Raw genomic sequence first — 17,036 nt, forward strand, 5'->3', positions numbered from 1 at the left:
AAGTAGAGTCCAGTACAGGCATTGCAGGAATTTGGCTCTTTCACATAATTAACTACCACTGTTTAGAGTACAGCAAACCCAACTCAGCAAAAAATATGAAGTAGTGCTTTTTATGTCAGGTGCTGTTTTCCAATCTGACTGTTATTTTTGAAGGTTAGAAAGAATCTAGGTATTTTTTCTAAGAACTAAATGACAATTTAGATACTTTATGGAATTACTAAAAACTCAGGAAAACAAGGCAGAAACAGATAGATAATAATTTTTCTGAATGTTAATTTATTTTGGATTTTTAGATGCCTTGAATTTCACAATTTTTTCCCTTTGTCATTAAAATAGAGAAAAAGATCTAATAATTTTTTGCTTAATACAAACCAAGAAGAATCTCATATTGACAAGACAGAAATTGAATACAGAAGAATTTTCACTCTCTTTCACTGTCATAAAGTAAAATTTACTGAATTTCTTACTTGAGCAGAATCTTCAAAGTTGTTCAGGTTCCAATGACTGGGAAAAATCCTTTCCCTTAGAGAAAGATATACTCCTAAAAATGAAAAGTAATATAACACATTCCTCTGCACAGACATTACAGACTTTGATCACTTATAATCCCACTCCAGCTATCTGTAATTATGATCTTATGTTCCAGAGAACAGAGTAAGTCATTCTTATCAGCCAAAACCACAAGGCCAGCTGGTCACATTCCAAAAAACAAAACCATGCTTTTCTGACAGGTTATAACCCATGTGCTGTTCCTGCCTTAATGACTGAAAATATTTATTTGTTTGCAAATCACCACATTTTGAGTAACACCTGAAAACATATGCAGCAAGAAGATGGTTAGGACAGATACACCCTGGTAAAGATGGATGCTTGCCTGTCTTTCTCATCTTCCCTCAGCTCATCCTCTCTATGGACTTGCAGTCTTCTTTCTCTTATATTACCCCTAAAATACATAAGAGTCGTTGTTTCCCCATTTTTCTGACTTAGAATGCAAAAAGACTGGCAGGTGGAAGGAGGGGAAGGACATAACAAATGCAGGACCACTGCCACATCTCTGCATTGCTCAGCTCCACCGCTGCTTCCACTCTACCTGGAGTACCGTGTTCTCCTCTGGAGCTCCCAACAGAAGGATGTGGATATGCTGGAGTCCAGAGGAGGCCACCCAGATGATTAGAGGGTCAGAACACCTCTCCTACAAAGACAGGCTGAAAGAGTTTGGGTTGTTCAGCCTGGAAAATAGAAGGTTTCCAGTACCTACAAACAACCTCGCAATACCTACAAGAAAGTTGAAGACAAACATTTTCCTAGGGCTTGCGGTGACAGGCCAAAGGGGAGGGGCTTCAAACAAAGAGGGTAGGCATGGATTAGGTATGAGGAAAAAATTCTTTGCTGTGAGAGTGGCGAGACACTGGACCAGTTTGCTCAGCAAAGTTGTGAATGCCTCATCCCTTGAAGTGTTCAAGGCCAGGATGGAGCTCTGAGCAACCTGGTCAAGTAGAAGGTGTCCCTGCACACAGCAGGGCCGTGGAACATGATGGTCTTTAAGGTCCATTCCCATCCCAAACCATTCCATGATTCTGTGATTCTAGTCAGCAATACAGAAAAGGGAAAAGATTTGCTTGCTAACAGATGATTCCTTTTACACATCCACTTCCAAGTCTTCGAGTCCCAGACTACAAGCCCAGAGGAGAAAGACAAGGCTGCATACTGGGCAGAAGAACTGGGGGAAGAAGAAAACATATTAAGTTTAATGTTTTGAAGCCCTGGGAATGTGGTTACTGTTGCTGCTGCCCTGCTGTGTTTGCCTTTTAAGTCAATTATATATCTTTAGTGAAATATAGGAATTGCCACACTACAGCCTTGCTAAGCGTCCACATACTGAAGAAATAAAAAAATAATATTTCTAGAAGGAACTACGTTGCATCTACCAATGGATTGACGTCCACGTAACAATGAGAAAAGAAAATTGGGATTTAAATCACAAAAAAAATTAAGTGATAGGGAGTTTCCAGGGGAAGCACAGAATCCATTATATTTTTAATATTCTTTAAGCTATGGGATACACTTAAACAAGGAGAAGTGTTGTCAGAAGTACTCAAATTTTTCCAATGTCCACTTATAGATTTCATTTCAATCCCACAGAACACAAAATTAAGCCTTTAGCAGCATAAATAATAATTTTTTTAAAATGTGGAAATTAAAGTTTTATTTCTGATTATTTGATGAAACAAACCATTAAAAATTCATCACTTGCTCATGAGTAAAACGTGCAGCTGACAAATTATATACCTACCAGTCAAACTGTATTTGTAGGAATTAAGGAAATCTGAAATTGGCAACATGGGACACTTTTTGGATAACTGTGATAGACAAGAGATCTGGACATTCCTATTCTTTGCAGGAATCACCATTTTCAAATGTATACTAACGGTTTCTTGCTATCACTATTTCATTACAAATGTAAGCATTGTAAGACTCACAGATACAAAGTTTATATGTGATTTATATGGCTTTAATGTGGGATGAAATAATATTTTTTCCTATGCTGGAAAAACAGTTGGAATATAATGTGCTTATATAATGTTTATTCTATGGCATGTGTACAACATGAGAGAAAAGATTTTTCTCTATCTTTGCCATGTTTTGGAAAAATGCTTGCATTTGATTGTGAGTTTTTTATGGGGTGTTACATAATAATTTTTATAAAAATTGCATCCATTTTCATAATCAGACACTTTTATTATCTCAGTACTTGTTATGATTATCTGTACTCATTATGATCTTACTTATTCTCCTTCTATGGATGTAAACAGCAAACCCTGCTCTGAATCTGCCTAGCAGACCAGTGAATCATGATTGTGATATCAACCAGTGGTTGCATGACAGGTATGTGTTGGTTTCTTATTCACTAAAGACACAATTTGGTCAAGAGTGGAAAGCAAAAATGATCAGTCCTTTCTCCCAAAACCTCTTCTTTTTGGTCTGAACCATTAGAGAAAGAGAAATTCATGCATTTCAAAGATTGTCAGGTTCCAAACAAATCCAAATGCTATTTGATTTGTATTCTACTGACTGCAAAAATAAGGTTAAAAACCCCAGACATACTGAACAAGATCTCTAACATAAAAGCAATAATAAAACTATGACAATTTAACCACGCCTCGCAGAGGCAGAAGGCACCATGAGCTTGCTTTTAAAAAAGTGACTTGCACAGCTGGAGACTTAAGTAAGCTGATTTTTCTGATTTAATTTTAAATGTGTATTTTACAGGCATTTAAATATAAGTAGCCTCCATATGCCTTCTTTACAGTCAATGCAGAGAAAGGGCACTTCCAGGATGTAATTCATAGGTCCTGTTTTCAGCATCTAGTCTAAAATGAGATTAATTGCCAGCACATATTTCTCTCGATAGGCAGTACGGGTGTCTAGGTGAGTAAAAAAGTCTAGATCAATTATTGGAGATATCTACACATGGTAAGATGGATCCCATCCTCATATGCAAAACAGCCTGGTTTCACATGAGTCAAATTATAAGCTGGAGAGAATATAGTAGAACCCTTGTGTAGTCCTCTAGACAAATGTCTAATGATCCTGAATTGTGTGAGAAACAGAACTCCCAAATCAAAACATAATTTCACAGGAAGAGGGAAATGGGAATTATGAGACAGGTGAATGGCTTGCAAGGGCATGAACTTGTATATTTTAACTAAATAGTCTGAGTCACATACTGAGAGATGCCAAAATAAGTAGGCAGGTGCTTAACTCAGCACTTAATTGTGTGCTTGGTAAGACTCCAGAAACAGAGAATGAGAGAGTTTCTAGAGCTTCAAAAAACACACCTGGACAGTCCCATCAGACTGTCAGAAGAGTTCAGCTATCTGATACGAGAGAAAGACTAAAACATACAAAAAATATAATTTAGAGAGGCTCTCATTCATCTTAGCTGCTATTTGCTTATACAGCCCCAATAGAAGAAGAGAGCTCCACACACACCATCCCATAAAAGAAATTACTTACACTGACAGCAACAGAGGTGTTATTAAGAAATAAAGCACTAATGGCTAAGTCATTTTCCAAATCTTTGCACATCTGAATGTAGAATCAAGCCTCCTGCCCAAGCTCAAAAATGCCTGCCTTCTGAAATATAAATGTCAGATAAACAGACTTTAAAAGTATGCAGATTATGAGTCACCTTGTAATGAGTGGCATTCTCACCTAGATGGATTTAATTCCTGTCATGATACAAGAGAATTTATGGCTACAGTCAGTCTGATGGCTCACAAATACCAGTGACCTCTTTACCAAAAGCAAAAGACTGTTTCCCAGATGGCAACTGCCTATCATCATTAAAGAGAGAGAGAGAGAGAGAGAAATAAAAAACTTCTACTTATGTAATTATTTATCCATAGCAGATGATTACACCATATTTATCATCAAGTCTTTGCTTGCAAGAAAAATAGGTAATAATAACACACATTATTTTTAAACAGAGTTCTTCAAACTCAACAGGAAAGTGTCAAAATTAAAGTAGTAGTAAGAATGTCAGCTCTCAAGAGAGGAAAACAAACAAAAAAGCCAAGTGTATTTAAAGAGACATTTCAGAGATTAAAGTTCTCTTAAGGGAAGAAAATATTTCCCTATTCTCCCTGCACCCCAAAAGGCTTGGATGAGACCACTTAGATATGTATAACTGCACTCAGAAAACCTTGAATCAATATTTAATATTACAACTTTAATTGAAAACCAACACCATAATAACAATAAGTGAGCATCAGCTCTCTGAACTGCACAGAAAGCAAGTTCTGCAGCCAGGTTGAAAGCTCCCCTACAGGAATTCCCAAGGGAAATCACAGAGGAAGTGTTTACCTCATTTAGAAAAGGGCACTAACAGTGAATCTTTCCTTATTCTCCAGGGACCCCATGGAAAACAATATATCTGACTAAAGAGAATGAGATTTGTATGATGTATTTGGACTCACGTTCCAATTCACAGTGTGGTGTGTCAGCACCCTGTCTGATTCTAAGGGAGCCACATATTGCACACAGAAAGCAAGTTTTGTAACTACCTAACTTAGGAGAAAAACTGCAACTGAAAAAATTATTGTCTGCTACAATAAAAATGAGTATGAAGTAACAAACAGGGCAGTGATTTACATCATCCTTTATTTTTTTCATCAGCTGAAGTATAAAACTGACTCCCCATTAACCTCTCGCTTCCTCAGCAGTTTAATGACTTTCTAAGTATAGAAATGCTCTTTCATCTTTTAAGAATGTCAGTATGAAAGCACATGGGTTGCAGTTTCACCCAAAATTATGGCAGTTCACCTCTCCAAAAGTTCCAGCAATTAGATTGAAAGCGAGAGCCTCCAAGTACCACTCATGCAAGGAGTGAATTCTAAATTACAAGATGCAAGTGCTCAAAGTGGCCCACTTTATGCTTGCTCCAAGTAAGGCACCAGACGAACAGCTTCTGAGAGGATAAAAATGCACAATTGTTGCAGCTGCAATCGCTCTGTCGGCCAGGCTGATCTATTTATATTTTAGTGAAATCAGCACCGAAATAACTGTTTTTCAGACCGATAAAAACTCCGGCTGTCCAAAGACTTCAATCCCCTCAAAAGAACACCGCTGTGCGCTCCTGCGTTTGGCAATGTCCAAGCCCTGCCCAGCGAAGTCCCGCGGCGCCTCTCCCTCGGCTCCCGCGGCAGCAGGGCTGGGGCAGGGGGACGTGGGCAGCCGAGCGCTGGCCCGGGTGGCAGCTGCCGCTCGGGCAGCCCCGAGGGACGCGGCCTCGGCGGTCCGGGGCTATTCACCGCCCGCTGCGCCGCTGGGCTCCGCGGAGCCTGCCTCCGCCTTGCTGCCGGCCTCCGGCGGCTCCTTGTCCCCGCGGCCCTCGGACTTCTTGTTAAAGCAGATTTTGAACACCCCCAGGACGGTCATGACCAGGATGACCAGCACCACCACAGCGACCGTCACCAGGATGAAAACGTAGTTGGAAGAAGAGGAGGAGGAGGAGGAAGGCGGCGGAGCAGCCGTCTTCTCTCCGCCGGCGGCGGCCGTGGCGGGCGGCTCCGTGGAACCACCGGGTGTCGGGATAGAAGGACGCTGCCCTTCCGGCCTGGCACCCGACGGTTCGGCGGGGCCACCTGTAGCGGTGGGGGCCGGCCCCGTGCCCGGGCAGGGAGTTCCGTCCGGGCCGCCCGGGATGCAGGCACAGGCGAAGCCGCCGGCGGCATCGCGGCACCCGGCGGCCTCGGCGCACCGCCCGCTGTCGGGGGTCGTGCGGCCGAAGAGGCAGGGGCAGAGGGGCTTCTCTGCCGCCTTCCAGGCGAAGCCGCCCGCCTCGTGCTGGCAGGTGAGCCGCACCTCCCCGCCGGGACACGCCACTGTCAGCACGGTGCCCGGCGGGCTGAAACCGGGGCCGCCGCTGTGCTCCTTGAAGGGGAGCCGATAGCCGAGCTCAAGGGCGCCCGCGGGACGGAGGTCGGGGCAGGCACCCTCGTACTGGTACTTGCAGAGGTAGCCCGGGCTTTTCAGCCGGCAGACCTGCTCCTTCCAGCCCCATCTGCGGTCGTCCTCAGGGTCAGGAGCCAGGTGCAGCCCAGCGCAGCGGGCGGTGAGGCAGGAGGGCAGGGGCTCCTGCCACCACTGGCCGAGCGCAGCCGGCACCTCCTGCGGGGCCGTTCCACCCCCGACGCCCTCCCAGGAGAAGCCGCGGAGCGGCTGCTCGTTGTGGGTGCAGGCGGACGCGCTCCTTTTCAGCCCGACCCAGAACACTGCGGGCGCGGGCACCGCCGCGTCTGCCAGCAGCTCCAGCAGCAGGTCCAGCTCCTGCTTGCCGGTGACCCAGGCGAGGCTGCCCCGCAGCTGGTCGCAGGCGCCGCGGGCCTCGGCGTACGAGACGTTGGCGAGGTGGGCGCTGAAGCAGGTGCCGGCGGCCAGGCAGCGCACGGCGGCCCGCGGGGAGGGCGGGCTCCGGCCCAGGGCGCAGGCCGCAGCCAGGAGCAGGCACCAGGGCCCGGCCCGCCTCATGCCGGCGGCGGGACGCGGCGGGCTGAGGGGCGCGGGCTGCCCCTGCGGCTGTGCTGGCGTTCGGCCCCGGCTTGGGCTGGCCTCTGCTGCCCGCGCCGTCCCTCTCCAGCGCCGACCCCAGTGCCATGGCCCTCCCCGGACCTGCCGGAGGAAACGTGTCGGGAGCCGTGGCTGACCTCGGCATCCTCCGTTTGTTGGAGGGCCCAGGACAAGCAGCTCCCGGCGCCGCCAGGAAGCGCTCGCCCCGCCCGGCGGGCGGGTGTCCAGCCGCCGGGTAGGACTCTGCCTTCTCCGCTGTCGGAGGGGGCAGGCGGGTGGCGAAGTCCCGAGCCGCAGCTGCCGAACTGAGGTCACCCGGCCCTGTTTTCAGGCCCCTGTCCCCGAGATGCCCGGGCCATCTTGCTAGCTTGTTGCACAGCGCTTACCGGAGAAAAGCGGTCCAGCTTCAGTTATCTCTTCCTTGAAGGATGGAGGTTTCTTGGTAGTGAGGCTGTGCCATCAACTCCGTAGCTCCGGATGCAGGGGTGATTTAAGAGTCACAAAATCTGATTTTGGTTTCTCAGTAATTGCAGTCCATTTGGGTGCCAGTAGATTTGGTTTTGTAGAAAAGAGTTTTTCATAGCAAAACAAGAGCTTGTTGGTTTAATTCTAGATGAATTTGTATTTTTGGTTAATTAAAGTGTTGAGATGGTAACAGCCACCTAAGTCAAAGTTTACGGTGTTGTTGCAGCTGTGTATTCAGAGCTCTGCTGTTTACTGGAATTGTACCTCTTGCATTCATTCTTCTCCATGGTGCACCAGGGCAGAGCATTGAGCTATTTGCCTGTGTGGATCAGCACATGGAGATTCTTACTGCCTCCCTGCATTTTAGGCTGGAAAGATGCAATTCATTTTGCATCAGGAAACTTTATCATCTGCTATTTAAATCCCTAGTTTTTCACCAGATCTGGCTTTAAATGTGCCCAAACGAAATGAATTGTTCCTTGAGCCCCCTGTTTTTCTTGATGATGTACAAAAGCTGTGCTTCTGCACTACCTGTTAGTATCTTGAGCCATTCTCCCCAAATCTGGTTGATAGGTTTGGGAGACAAGAGAGTTTGCTACAGCTTTACAATTGACATTTTACTGGGGAATACTTACAAGGCTTTGCCTAATATTCCACTGCAATCCTCCAGCTTCACTTTGTTTTCTCTTTCAAAATTGAGTTCATTTATTATAGCCAAACAGAAGCTAAACTTATAAATAGAAGGAATGATGTAGAAGCCCCAAAATTTTCATATTATTCTTCAAACCTAGGACAAACCTGAGGGGGAGAATGCAGCTCAGTCTTGCATCTTTTCTCAGCTGTCAGCCAAGAGCGTGATTTGAGCGATCTGGGCTGGCCTCTGCCAGGTAATTGATGGCTATTAGTGGCTCATTTCACACAGGCCACGACTTTAATTTCCTAGGCTATATATGAACCGGCAAACGGGCAAACCAGTTTAGAAACAATAGGTTAGCCACCAGTGCCCTGGGCAGTCCAGTCTCATCAGAGGAACTTGTACTGCACAGAAAGATGAAAACACTTTGTTGCCAAAGCTGGAGGGTTTTGCCAGCTGAAAATAGAGGCGGTGGCTGTACACCTACTTGACTTGCCTGTAATTTGCTCTCCTCTCCTATTCCTGCCCCTGGATGTCCTGCAAAATATTTTAAAAATAGCAGGTCTGATGGATCTCCAGAAAACAGCTCTTCTTCTGTTTTTTTATTGTTCTTTGTAGTTCTTACATTTAGGTAAATCAGAAATCAGTCTTCATGGGGCTTTTTCTGGAGAAGTCCTCTTTTGAAAGAAAGGACTAGCTACTCCCACACACATGTGAGGCAACTAAACTTCAACATATAAAGAAGGCTTTTTTACACAAACATGAATGTTACAACTGATGGGTGTATAAGCTGTAATGTAGCTGTTGCTTTCAACAGTTAAAGCCTTATTTAGACATAGTCATCCCTTAGTCTTTTTCCTGTAAGATCATAGCCCCTGAAAACACAGTGGTTTGCTTTAGTTGTATTTTAATAGGTGCCATTAAGTTTTATTTTTATTTCATTATGTAACTGTATCTATCTTATAATAATACTTACATTTTTACTAAGGAGCTGTTTGAGAAGTGCTGACTTAATAAAATTACTTTCTTCTTTTTGGGTGGATTCCTTTTGTATTTTTATAAGGTAAATTACAACTATTCTTTTTGCAACTAACCAGGAAATATGTCATCTGTATATCAGCACACACTTTGCTACTGCTAGGGCCTAAGGGGCTGTAATTTCATTAGAAGGAGTCTTGTTGAGGGATACAGCATCCAGATCTTGCTAAGAGCCATATTTTACTTCTCAGAGGTAGATGGATGGCACAGTATGGATGCCTTGCTTTCAAGGGGACATGTGAAATGATCGTGTCACACTAAAATGTGTAGAACATAAGGACAGTAAATTTCTCTTCCCCAAAGGGGATACAAGAAAATGTCTGGAAATAGATCTGTCTACCTATTATGCAACAAAACCTGGATACAGTATCTAATATCAGAAGCAGCTATCTTTTCTGCTAGTGTAAAGGAGGGCTGCTGATGTGCACCTCCATTTATCACCTGGTCTGTTGCATGATACAAATTTGTTTGGGGCTGGAAACCATGGACAGGGAGCAAGAAATGAAGATCAGTGTCCAGGGAGCACTGCCTGTTTGCACGGCTGCAGCCTTTTAGCTTGCTGCAGCCTTGCAGAGTCTATGCCATTTGTCTGTGGTCAGGTTGTACAGTCCCTATGAGCTCTCTCCTTCCCTCTGTTCCCAACTGGTATCTCTACTGGATCCAGACACCTTTCTGCTGAATTTGTTGTGGGTAAAGTCAAAACTTACTTCCCATCTTTCCATGTTCTGCTAAGATATAGGTTATAATTTAAACAACCTAATGTAAACAAGTATTTTGAACAAGTGAAAATTGCTGTCACTTGGCAGTGTGCCTCAAAAATTATGTGTTAAATCCTCCTTTGGTCACTAAGTTCTCCATGAAACAATATCTATATCATATAAAAATATATATAATATATATATATATATATATGGTTTATCAAATAAGGCAGCCCTACATTTCACATGTAACTTGTGTTTAGGCAAAGTATTTTCTCACTAAACAGCTATATTATTCTTTAAGAAAATACTTTAATTTTAAAAATAAGACCGTCCTGAGGTCAATGACAACCGTGTTATTTCAACAGTGTGACAAGATTTCTCGTTAATTTCTCTGCATTCAGGCAAACAACTTGCAACAAGGAGTAAAAATGCCAGGTGGAATCCAGCATCTTTTTGTTACTTTTCCAGAGAACAGGATAGGAAATTAAAAAAAGAATTCTGCCTTATTGTAACAAATTGCATGATCGTAAGAATTTAATTATTCATCTCTCAAAAGGACTTTGTAGATTACAAGGTTCACATACAGAGTTTGGAAAAGACAACCCAGCAGGGGTCATGCAAGTTCCTGTCTACTGTAATAATAATTTCCAGTGACATTATCACATAGCTATGGGACTTAATAACAAGGAATGATATCTAACTGCTGGTATGAACACAGTGGTATATCTGTTACGTTTGTGACATAGACATAAAATACAACTAATCCTGACCTGCTAAGGGGACATTTATTAGATGAATTGCATTGATGTGGCTGTAGCATTACTCCATATGCATATGTATGTTCCCCTTAAAGCCTGATCCGTTTATATGTTCATGTTTCCATTGCTAAGTATGCAAGAAAAAAATGTATTCTGTTACTACTTCCACTCCTCTTTAATGAGTTAAGGAAGATTCCATTCTGTAATTAGCTAGGGGAAATGAACTCCAGAACTCTTAAATTAAACACACTAAATCTTTTCCAAAAATACTGTAGAGTATAAATATTTTTTATTCTCACTCTAGCTTACTCCCTTCCTTTTGTTGACTGGATAATTCATACTAGTTCCATCCCAGGCTTCAAATTCTTCACATTTCCTTTATTATGTAGCATGGTCAGGCCCCACATGAGCTTTGTGCTGTGTATATGTTGGTGTAAGTGGGTCGTCAAGAAATGGAGGTGGGTATGGCCATATGGTCTATTTTGCTGTAAAAAATGGCAGAAATAGTAAAAGCTCAAATGATTATGAAGAGAGAAGAGAGGAGAGGAGAGGAGAGGAGAGGAGAGGAGAGGAGAGGAGAGGAGAGGAGAGGAGAGAGGAGAGGAGAGGAGAGGAGAGGAGAGGAGAGGAGAGGAGAGGAGAGGAGAGGAGAGGAGAGGAGAGGAGAGGAGAGGAGAGGAGAGGAGAGGAGAGGAGAGGAGAGGAGAGGAGAGGAGAGGAGAGGAGAGGAGAGGAGAGGAGAGGAGAGGAGAGGAGAGGAGAGGAGAGGAGAGGAGAGGAGAGGAGAGGAGAGGAGAGGAGAGGAGAGGAGAGGAGAGGAGAGGAGAGGAGAGGAGAGGAGAGGAGAGGAGAGGAGAGGAGAGGAGAGGAGAGGAGAGAAATCAGCACAGGGTAAGTTAAAGGAAGAGAGAGCTGTAGCACAGAAAAAAAACCCACTAGGCAGGAAAATAAGGAGTATACACAAAAAGAAGTGAATAGAGAAGAAATCAAAAGAAAAGAGAGAAGTGAGATCATTCACCAGTGTTGAAGTACCAGAGTGGTAGAGGGAGCCAGGGGGCCGTGTCTGTGCTGCCACTGCCCAATGTGGGAGCACTGCCATGTGAGCTGGTGCTGGCGCCCACAGCTGTGTTTGCACAGCTGGGCAGCCCCCACAGCAGCCTGATGCCACGTGGTGCAAGGCTGTGGGCCAAGAGCAAAGGACAGTCACATCCAAAGAGGCAGTTACCACATAAATTGAGCATGTGGGTGTTCAAGCATATCCTTTTAGCCAGCTGCAGGAGATGCACTGTGTCCTGAGGGATGTTGGTGGCCTTGAAGCTATTTTGTGGCTTGAAGGCCAGCCTTAGAAAGCATTATTGTGGTAAGTTCAACACCACCTTTATGCAATTTGCTTCCTGGTCCACAGGGGTACTATCAGTAGCCAATGCAAACCATAGGTTTTGGAGGCCTGGGAAAATGCTGAGTTCTGATGTCCCCTCATCCTAGGAAAAAAGCAAACAGAAGAGGAGAATTAGAGTCTAATTCAGATTTACCCCAGTCCTATTACATGTTTCTAGTATTTTATCAGATTATGACCTAAATAAAAGCATTTTTTGAAATCAGTGAATTTTCATTTGAAGTGAGAAACACCTACATTTTTAGTAACTACCTATAGTATTGTAATTCCACAAAAAACTTCTAGGACTGGCAAGCTTTTTGGGATGAGACAAAATTTCCTAGGGAAATAAAGTAAAATAGAAGGAAATCTATTGGTAAAGAGCTGATTTCACTTCCTGGCCTTTTGCCCAGATTGACCATTTCAGAGAGTCTCGTACTATTTGCTTGAAAATGGGTGAGGGATACAGACTAGTAAGAATAAAAGCAAGAAGGAGCAGCTGTGAGATGGAGAGGCAGCAGATGCTTGTCTACACAAGCAGCTAATTCAAAATGAAAAAAATAAAAGGAAGGAAGAAAATTCTGAGCCTAGTGAAATAATTGTTGTCATGGAGATTATGGGAGGTAAACATACCTTTTATGGAAATATTTATTGCCATTCTTTTTGTGAGACTAGACAGACTAAAAAGGCTTTAGTTCACTTTATTGATGCATTTCCCTCCTTTCCCTTTTTATATAATGACAATTCTTAAAACATTTCCTTCTCAAGAAAGTCTGTTTTAAATATTCCTCATTGTTTGCTTGCAAGACATAGAAGCAGAGTATCTGCTGAAGGGGGAGAAGAGAATCTTGCTGAATGGCACATGGCTTTTTTTCCTTTCCTGTTTATCATAGTAAAAAGGCCAACAGTGCTCTCCTTTGCACTTGTGTGTTAAATGTTCAGCAGTACTTACTGTTGCTATCCTAAATGGTTCTATCAGTTGGTACCTAGGAGCCTGAAATTTCACAGGAAATAAAGACAAGGGAGTTTTTTATATGCTCTGGAAGAAGTCCCTTTTGAATGCAGATAGGCTCAAGAAAAAAAAATTAGTGTCTGACTTTGGACTTCCCACACACCAGTATGTGGAATATTCAGGACTGAGGTGTTACTCTGTGTCTAATTAAAATAGGAAAATTAAATCCATATCTTAACTTTATTTTCCAGAAATGATTCATGGTCTAAGTACTGGATGTGCCTTACCTGCACTTCTTTCATGTAAGGTTAAAATCCTAGCAACTCTGCCAGTTTTTTCTCAATTTAAATGAAACAAATATCTCTGTTATGACATAAGAAGATGTTGTTTTTCAAAGATTGAGGTTTATCAACACTAAAGACATCAAGAAAAAGTAATTTCAGAATACAGTCAAGTATTCTATAAGCAATTACGCATTCACAAGGTAGACCTGATCACATTTTCATCCATGAGCAGGTTCTGTTACTTTAATATAGTTTAAATTTTTTTTTAATATGGTTGTGTGCCAGGCCAGGTTTGATTGATTTATTATTTCTGTTCAATTATATCAGACAGCAGCAGCAAAGATACAGTCCTTGTACTGCTGATATGAATATCTCAGGGCTGCAGAAAACACATGAACATCCTGTGTCTCCTGTAGATCTGTGCAGACTGAGTCCCACCTGAGCCTGTCATTAATCTGTTCTGTGGTGGGTGTGTATGTGACAGGAAAAGTGCTCCTCTGCAAATTGTGTACCTGGTGGGTATGTTATGCCCATTCTGCCCATATCTGGACACTTGTAGTTGTTCTTCCTCTATTATTCTGGGAACACTTGAGAAAGATATGCATCTATTCAAATGATAAAATAAAGCCCTAACTACTGTTTGGCTAAAGACATAAAACAACCCTAGTGTCCAATCATATTTAAAACAAGCCATGAATAATAGGATGTGAAAACAAAAAGTGGCCTCATTTCCTGGCGTCATTCAGAGTGATGCCAGCCAGAGGCTGCCCTTGAAGATCACCAGGGTTCAGGGACTGCCCATGAAGGAAGGGACTGTCATCACTGCTCTGCGGGTTTCAGATTTCAGCCATCATAACTTTGTCTACTTGTATGTGGTATGAAAACAGTGACAGTAATTTGTGCTTGGTGCTCATCAGACACACTGTAATTGGGGGGAGAGGTTAGGGTCTGCAGGAATCTAATTTAATCGATGAGCTCCACCAGCAGGCCAAGTTCCCTGGGAGACTGGTTTACATTCAGCAGTATTTCCCCAGGTAAGGCATGAATGAGTGGTGAATGTTGCTTGTTGTTGCTTTAGCTGCCCATTACTCAGGACAATAGGCAGCCTGCGATCCAGCTGCACTCCTTGGCACTTGGGATCAAAGGACCTTGGTTTCATATTAGTTGAATAGAAAAGGTCAATAAGAGGTGAGAGACAATTGAATGTGGATAAATAATACAGGAATGAGAGCTGCAAGTGTTTGACTCATCTCTGCTGATGTGATATTGATCTGAACTAGAAATGTCAAACCCTTCTCCGCCCAGAGGTTTAGAAATGCTTCTGATGTGTGTCAGTAAGAGATAAGAATCAGACCAAGAATATATTAGCAGATGCCACAGGGAATAAAGCATAAACAACCCAAGAACAATATTTCCTGTGTGTCAGGTACAAATAAGGTGTTCTTACTTGGCAGAGCACGTTCTGCTTATGTCTGATCCCTCAGGGCAGTCTGGGCGTGCCAAAGACACTTCTCCTGGGAGGAGAGGTCAGGTACAAGGAGACTGGATAAGGATGAGGTGACAGGTTCATGGGAATGCACCTGTGCCCTCACATGGCTGGGTGAGGGAAAGGATTGAAGTCAATGGATTTGCTCTACACTGAATTTCCATCCCATGTATTTTCTGACTTCATATTTTACCCTGAGAGCACCCAACCGGATTCATAAAGGAGTTTAGGCATCATGCTACCACTGCCAATTAAAGAATCTTCAAAGCCTCTGCTATGCCATGATTTAACCCTCTAGAGGCACCTCCCCAACACACTGATTTTCCTTCCTGTAAATTACTTTACATTTTTCCCATTAGACACGTGTGTGCAGCTTGACTTTACATTTGACAAGAATTGTCCCTTCTGTATTATGCTTATTCTTTGATCTCAGATGAATAAAATCAGCTTAATTCGCCTGATGCACAAAGCCTTGCACAAAATGCAGTCAGATCGCAAAAGGACAGGGAAAGGAAATCCTGTAGCCTGGAGGGTAAGGCATTTTTCATGACAAAGCAGAGTTACTTCTGCTGCAGTGATTATTTCTGTATTTTATATTTACTGAAAAAAAAAGAACCCAACTGTCAGGAGAGACAGATGCAGAAACCCAACTAAGACTGACTGATCTTCTCCTCAAGCACAGGGTTTTGCTTCACATCCCTGCTCCACAGTCTGACAGAAGAAGGATTTGAACATACATCTCTGACATTCAAGTAAGCATATTAATCACTGAGCTGACTGACTTTTTTCCTTTTTCTTATTTAGAGAGACTGACTGAATACCAGTTTTCTGATGTATTGGAAAGCAACCAGTGGGGATTTGGACTAAACAAACCTCTTTTCCTTCCTTCTTCCCTGACAGGAAGGGCGTCAGTATGTCTCCATCTTCAAACAAGCTGGGAACATGGGACATTTGACAGAGATTGTTCCTTTGAAGTCAATACTAAATTGAGGCCTGTCTGCAATATTGAATTTGTATTCCAAAGGAAAGAGCTCTTACAGAAATATCTAGAGAAACAGTGCCTTTGCTGAAATGTTCTGTGTTAGTCTCTTGCTATATCAGGACCAGGGTGGTAATGTTGCTGCTATAAAACCAGCGAGAATCATCTACTTTTAAATGTGTTGGTTTTTGTCTTACTCATGCTTTGCACCAAGGTACAAAAAGAGAGATTTTTATTCTTCAGCATTTAAATATTAAAGGAAAAAAAAAATTGAAATTACTTACATTGGTAATTCCCAAAGATTTTCCATGCCAGCATAAGAAAACTTAGGAAAATGAATGTACTTAATCTTAGCTAAAATCTCAACACTATATTTTAACAAAGATTCCCAAGTAATTGTGTCTTCAAGTCACTGCTCACAACAGCTAACATTTCCAGGGAAACAGGAATGGAGCTGGGCTGATGTTTTTGATTTAGCCAGACTCCTTTGGTGGGAGAGAAGCAAAGGAGAAAGAAGATGAGATAAACCTTCAGATTTTGAGTCCTCTTGCTAGACTGGTCGTACTAGTCACTACAGAGAGAATTTATCCTGTCCTTCTGAACCTGTGAAGGTTAGCTTACTGTTTAATTATAATTGGTCATGTGACATACAGAGGGTTTTTTTCTCCCTTTTTTTTCTTTTTGTTTTTAATGTGAAGGGACTATGCCATAAACATAAGTCTTTAACAGCCACTAGATTTTCAGTTGCTCTCAGGAAAAAAAATTAATTAACAGGATTAAGGAATCTTAAAATAATTTAAATTGCTTCTTTCTAGGTCAGGCAAATATTATATGAAACATCCTTCCTTGAATAGTAGGCTTTATGTAGACCTTTAGACTTGTATAGTTACAGATATTAATATGTGAATCTATGCAATGACAGTTCAGATGCGTGCTTGAATGCATTCATTGCTGATATGCTGGATTTATGGCAACTGGACCAGAGGTCTGTGAAACTTTGCTTGTCTCATTCCCAACTGGATTGAAATGCTTCTGCTGTTCAGTAGCCTTGTATGCTTGTCACCATTAATGTTCCCTCTAATTTATTTCTCTGTGTGTGACAAATACCACTCCTGAATACCAATGTGAAACTTGTAGCCCTAATTCACACAATGCTGGAAATGGGACAGCAAAATAAATGAGTGTGTGATCCTCTTTCTCTTTCTGATATTCTGGAGCTCACTCTTCTCATGGTGTAAGTTTCTGCAGATTTATGGTTTCTTCATCATGTTAGAAAATAAAAATAAGCTATTT

The 17,036-nt window shown here is 42.7% G+C and overlaps 1 protein-coding gene across 1 annotated transcript; it reads right to left on the reverse strand.

Annotated features, from left to right (window-relative positions):
• Window positions 1-5,220: 5,220 nt before the first annotated feature.
• On the reverse strand, window positions 5,221-7,216 carry CLEC14A (C-type lectin domain containing 14A). Its single transcript, XM_058807815.1, is given in 3 exon segments — window positions 5,221-7,050; window positions 7,053-7,171; window positions 7,174-7,216. Coding segments are annotated over 3 exon segments (1,407 nt in total). The 3' UTR covers window positions 5,221-5,805.
• Window positions 7,217-17,036: the final 9,820 nt, after the last annotated feature.

Source organism: Ammospiza caudacuta, chromosome 6, assembly GCF_027887145.1.
Source record: "Ammospiza caudacuta isolate bAmmCau1 chromosome 6, bAmmCau1.pri, whole genome shotgun sequence".
In the NCBI taxonomy this organism is placed as follows: domain Eukaryota; kingdom Metazoa; phylum Chordata; class Aves; order Passeriformes; family Passerellidae; genus Ammospiza; species Ammospiza caudacuta.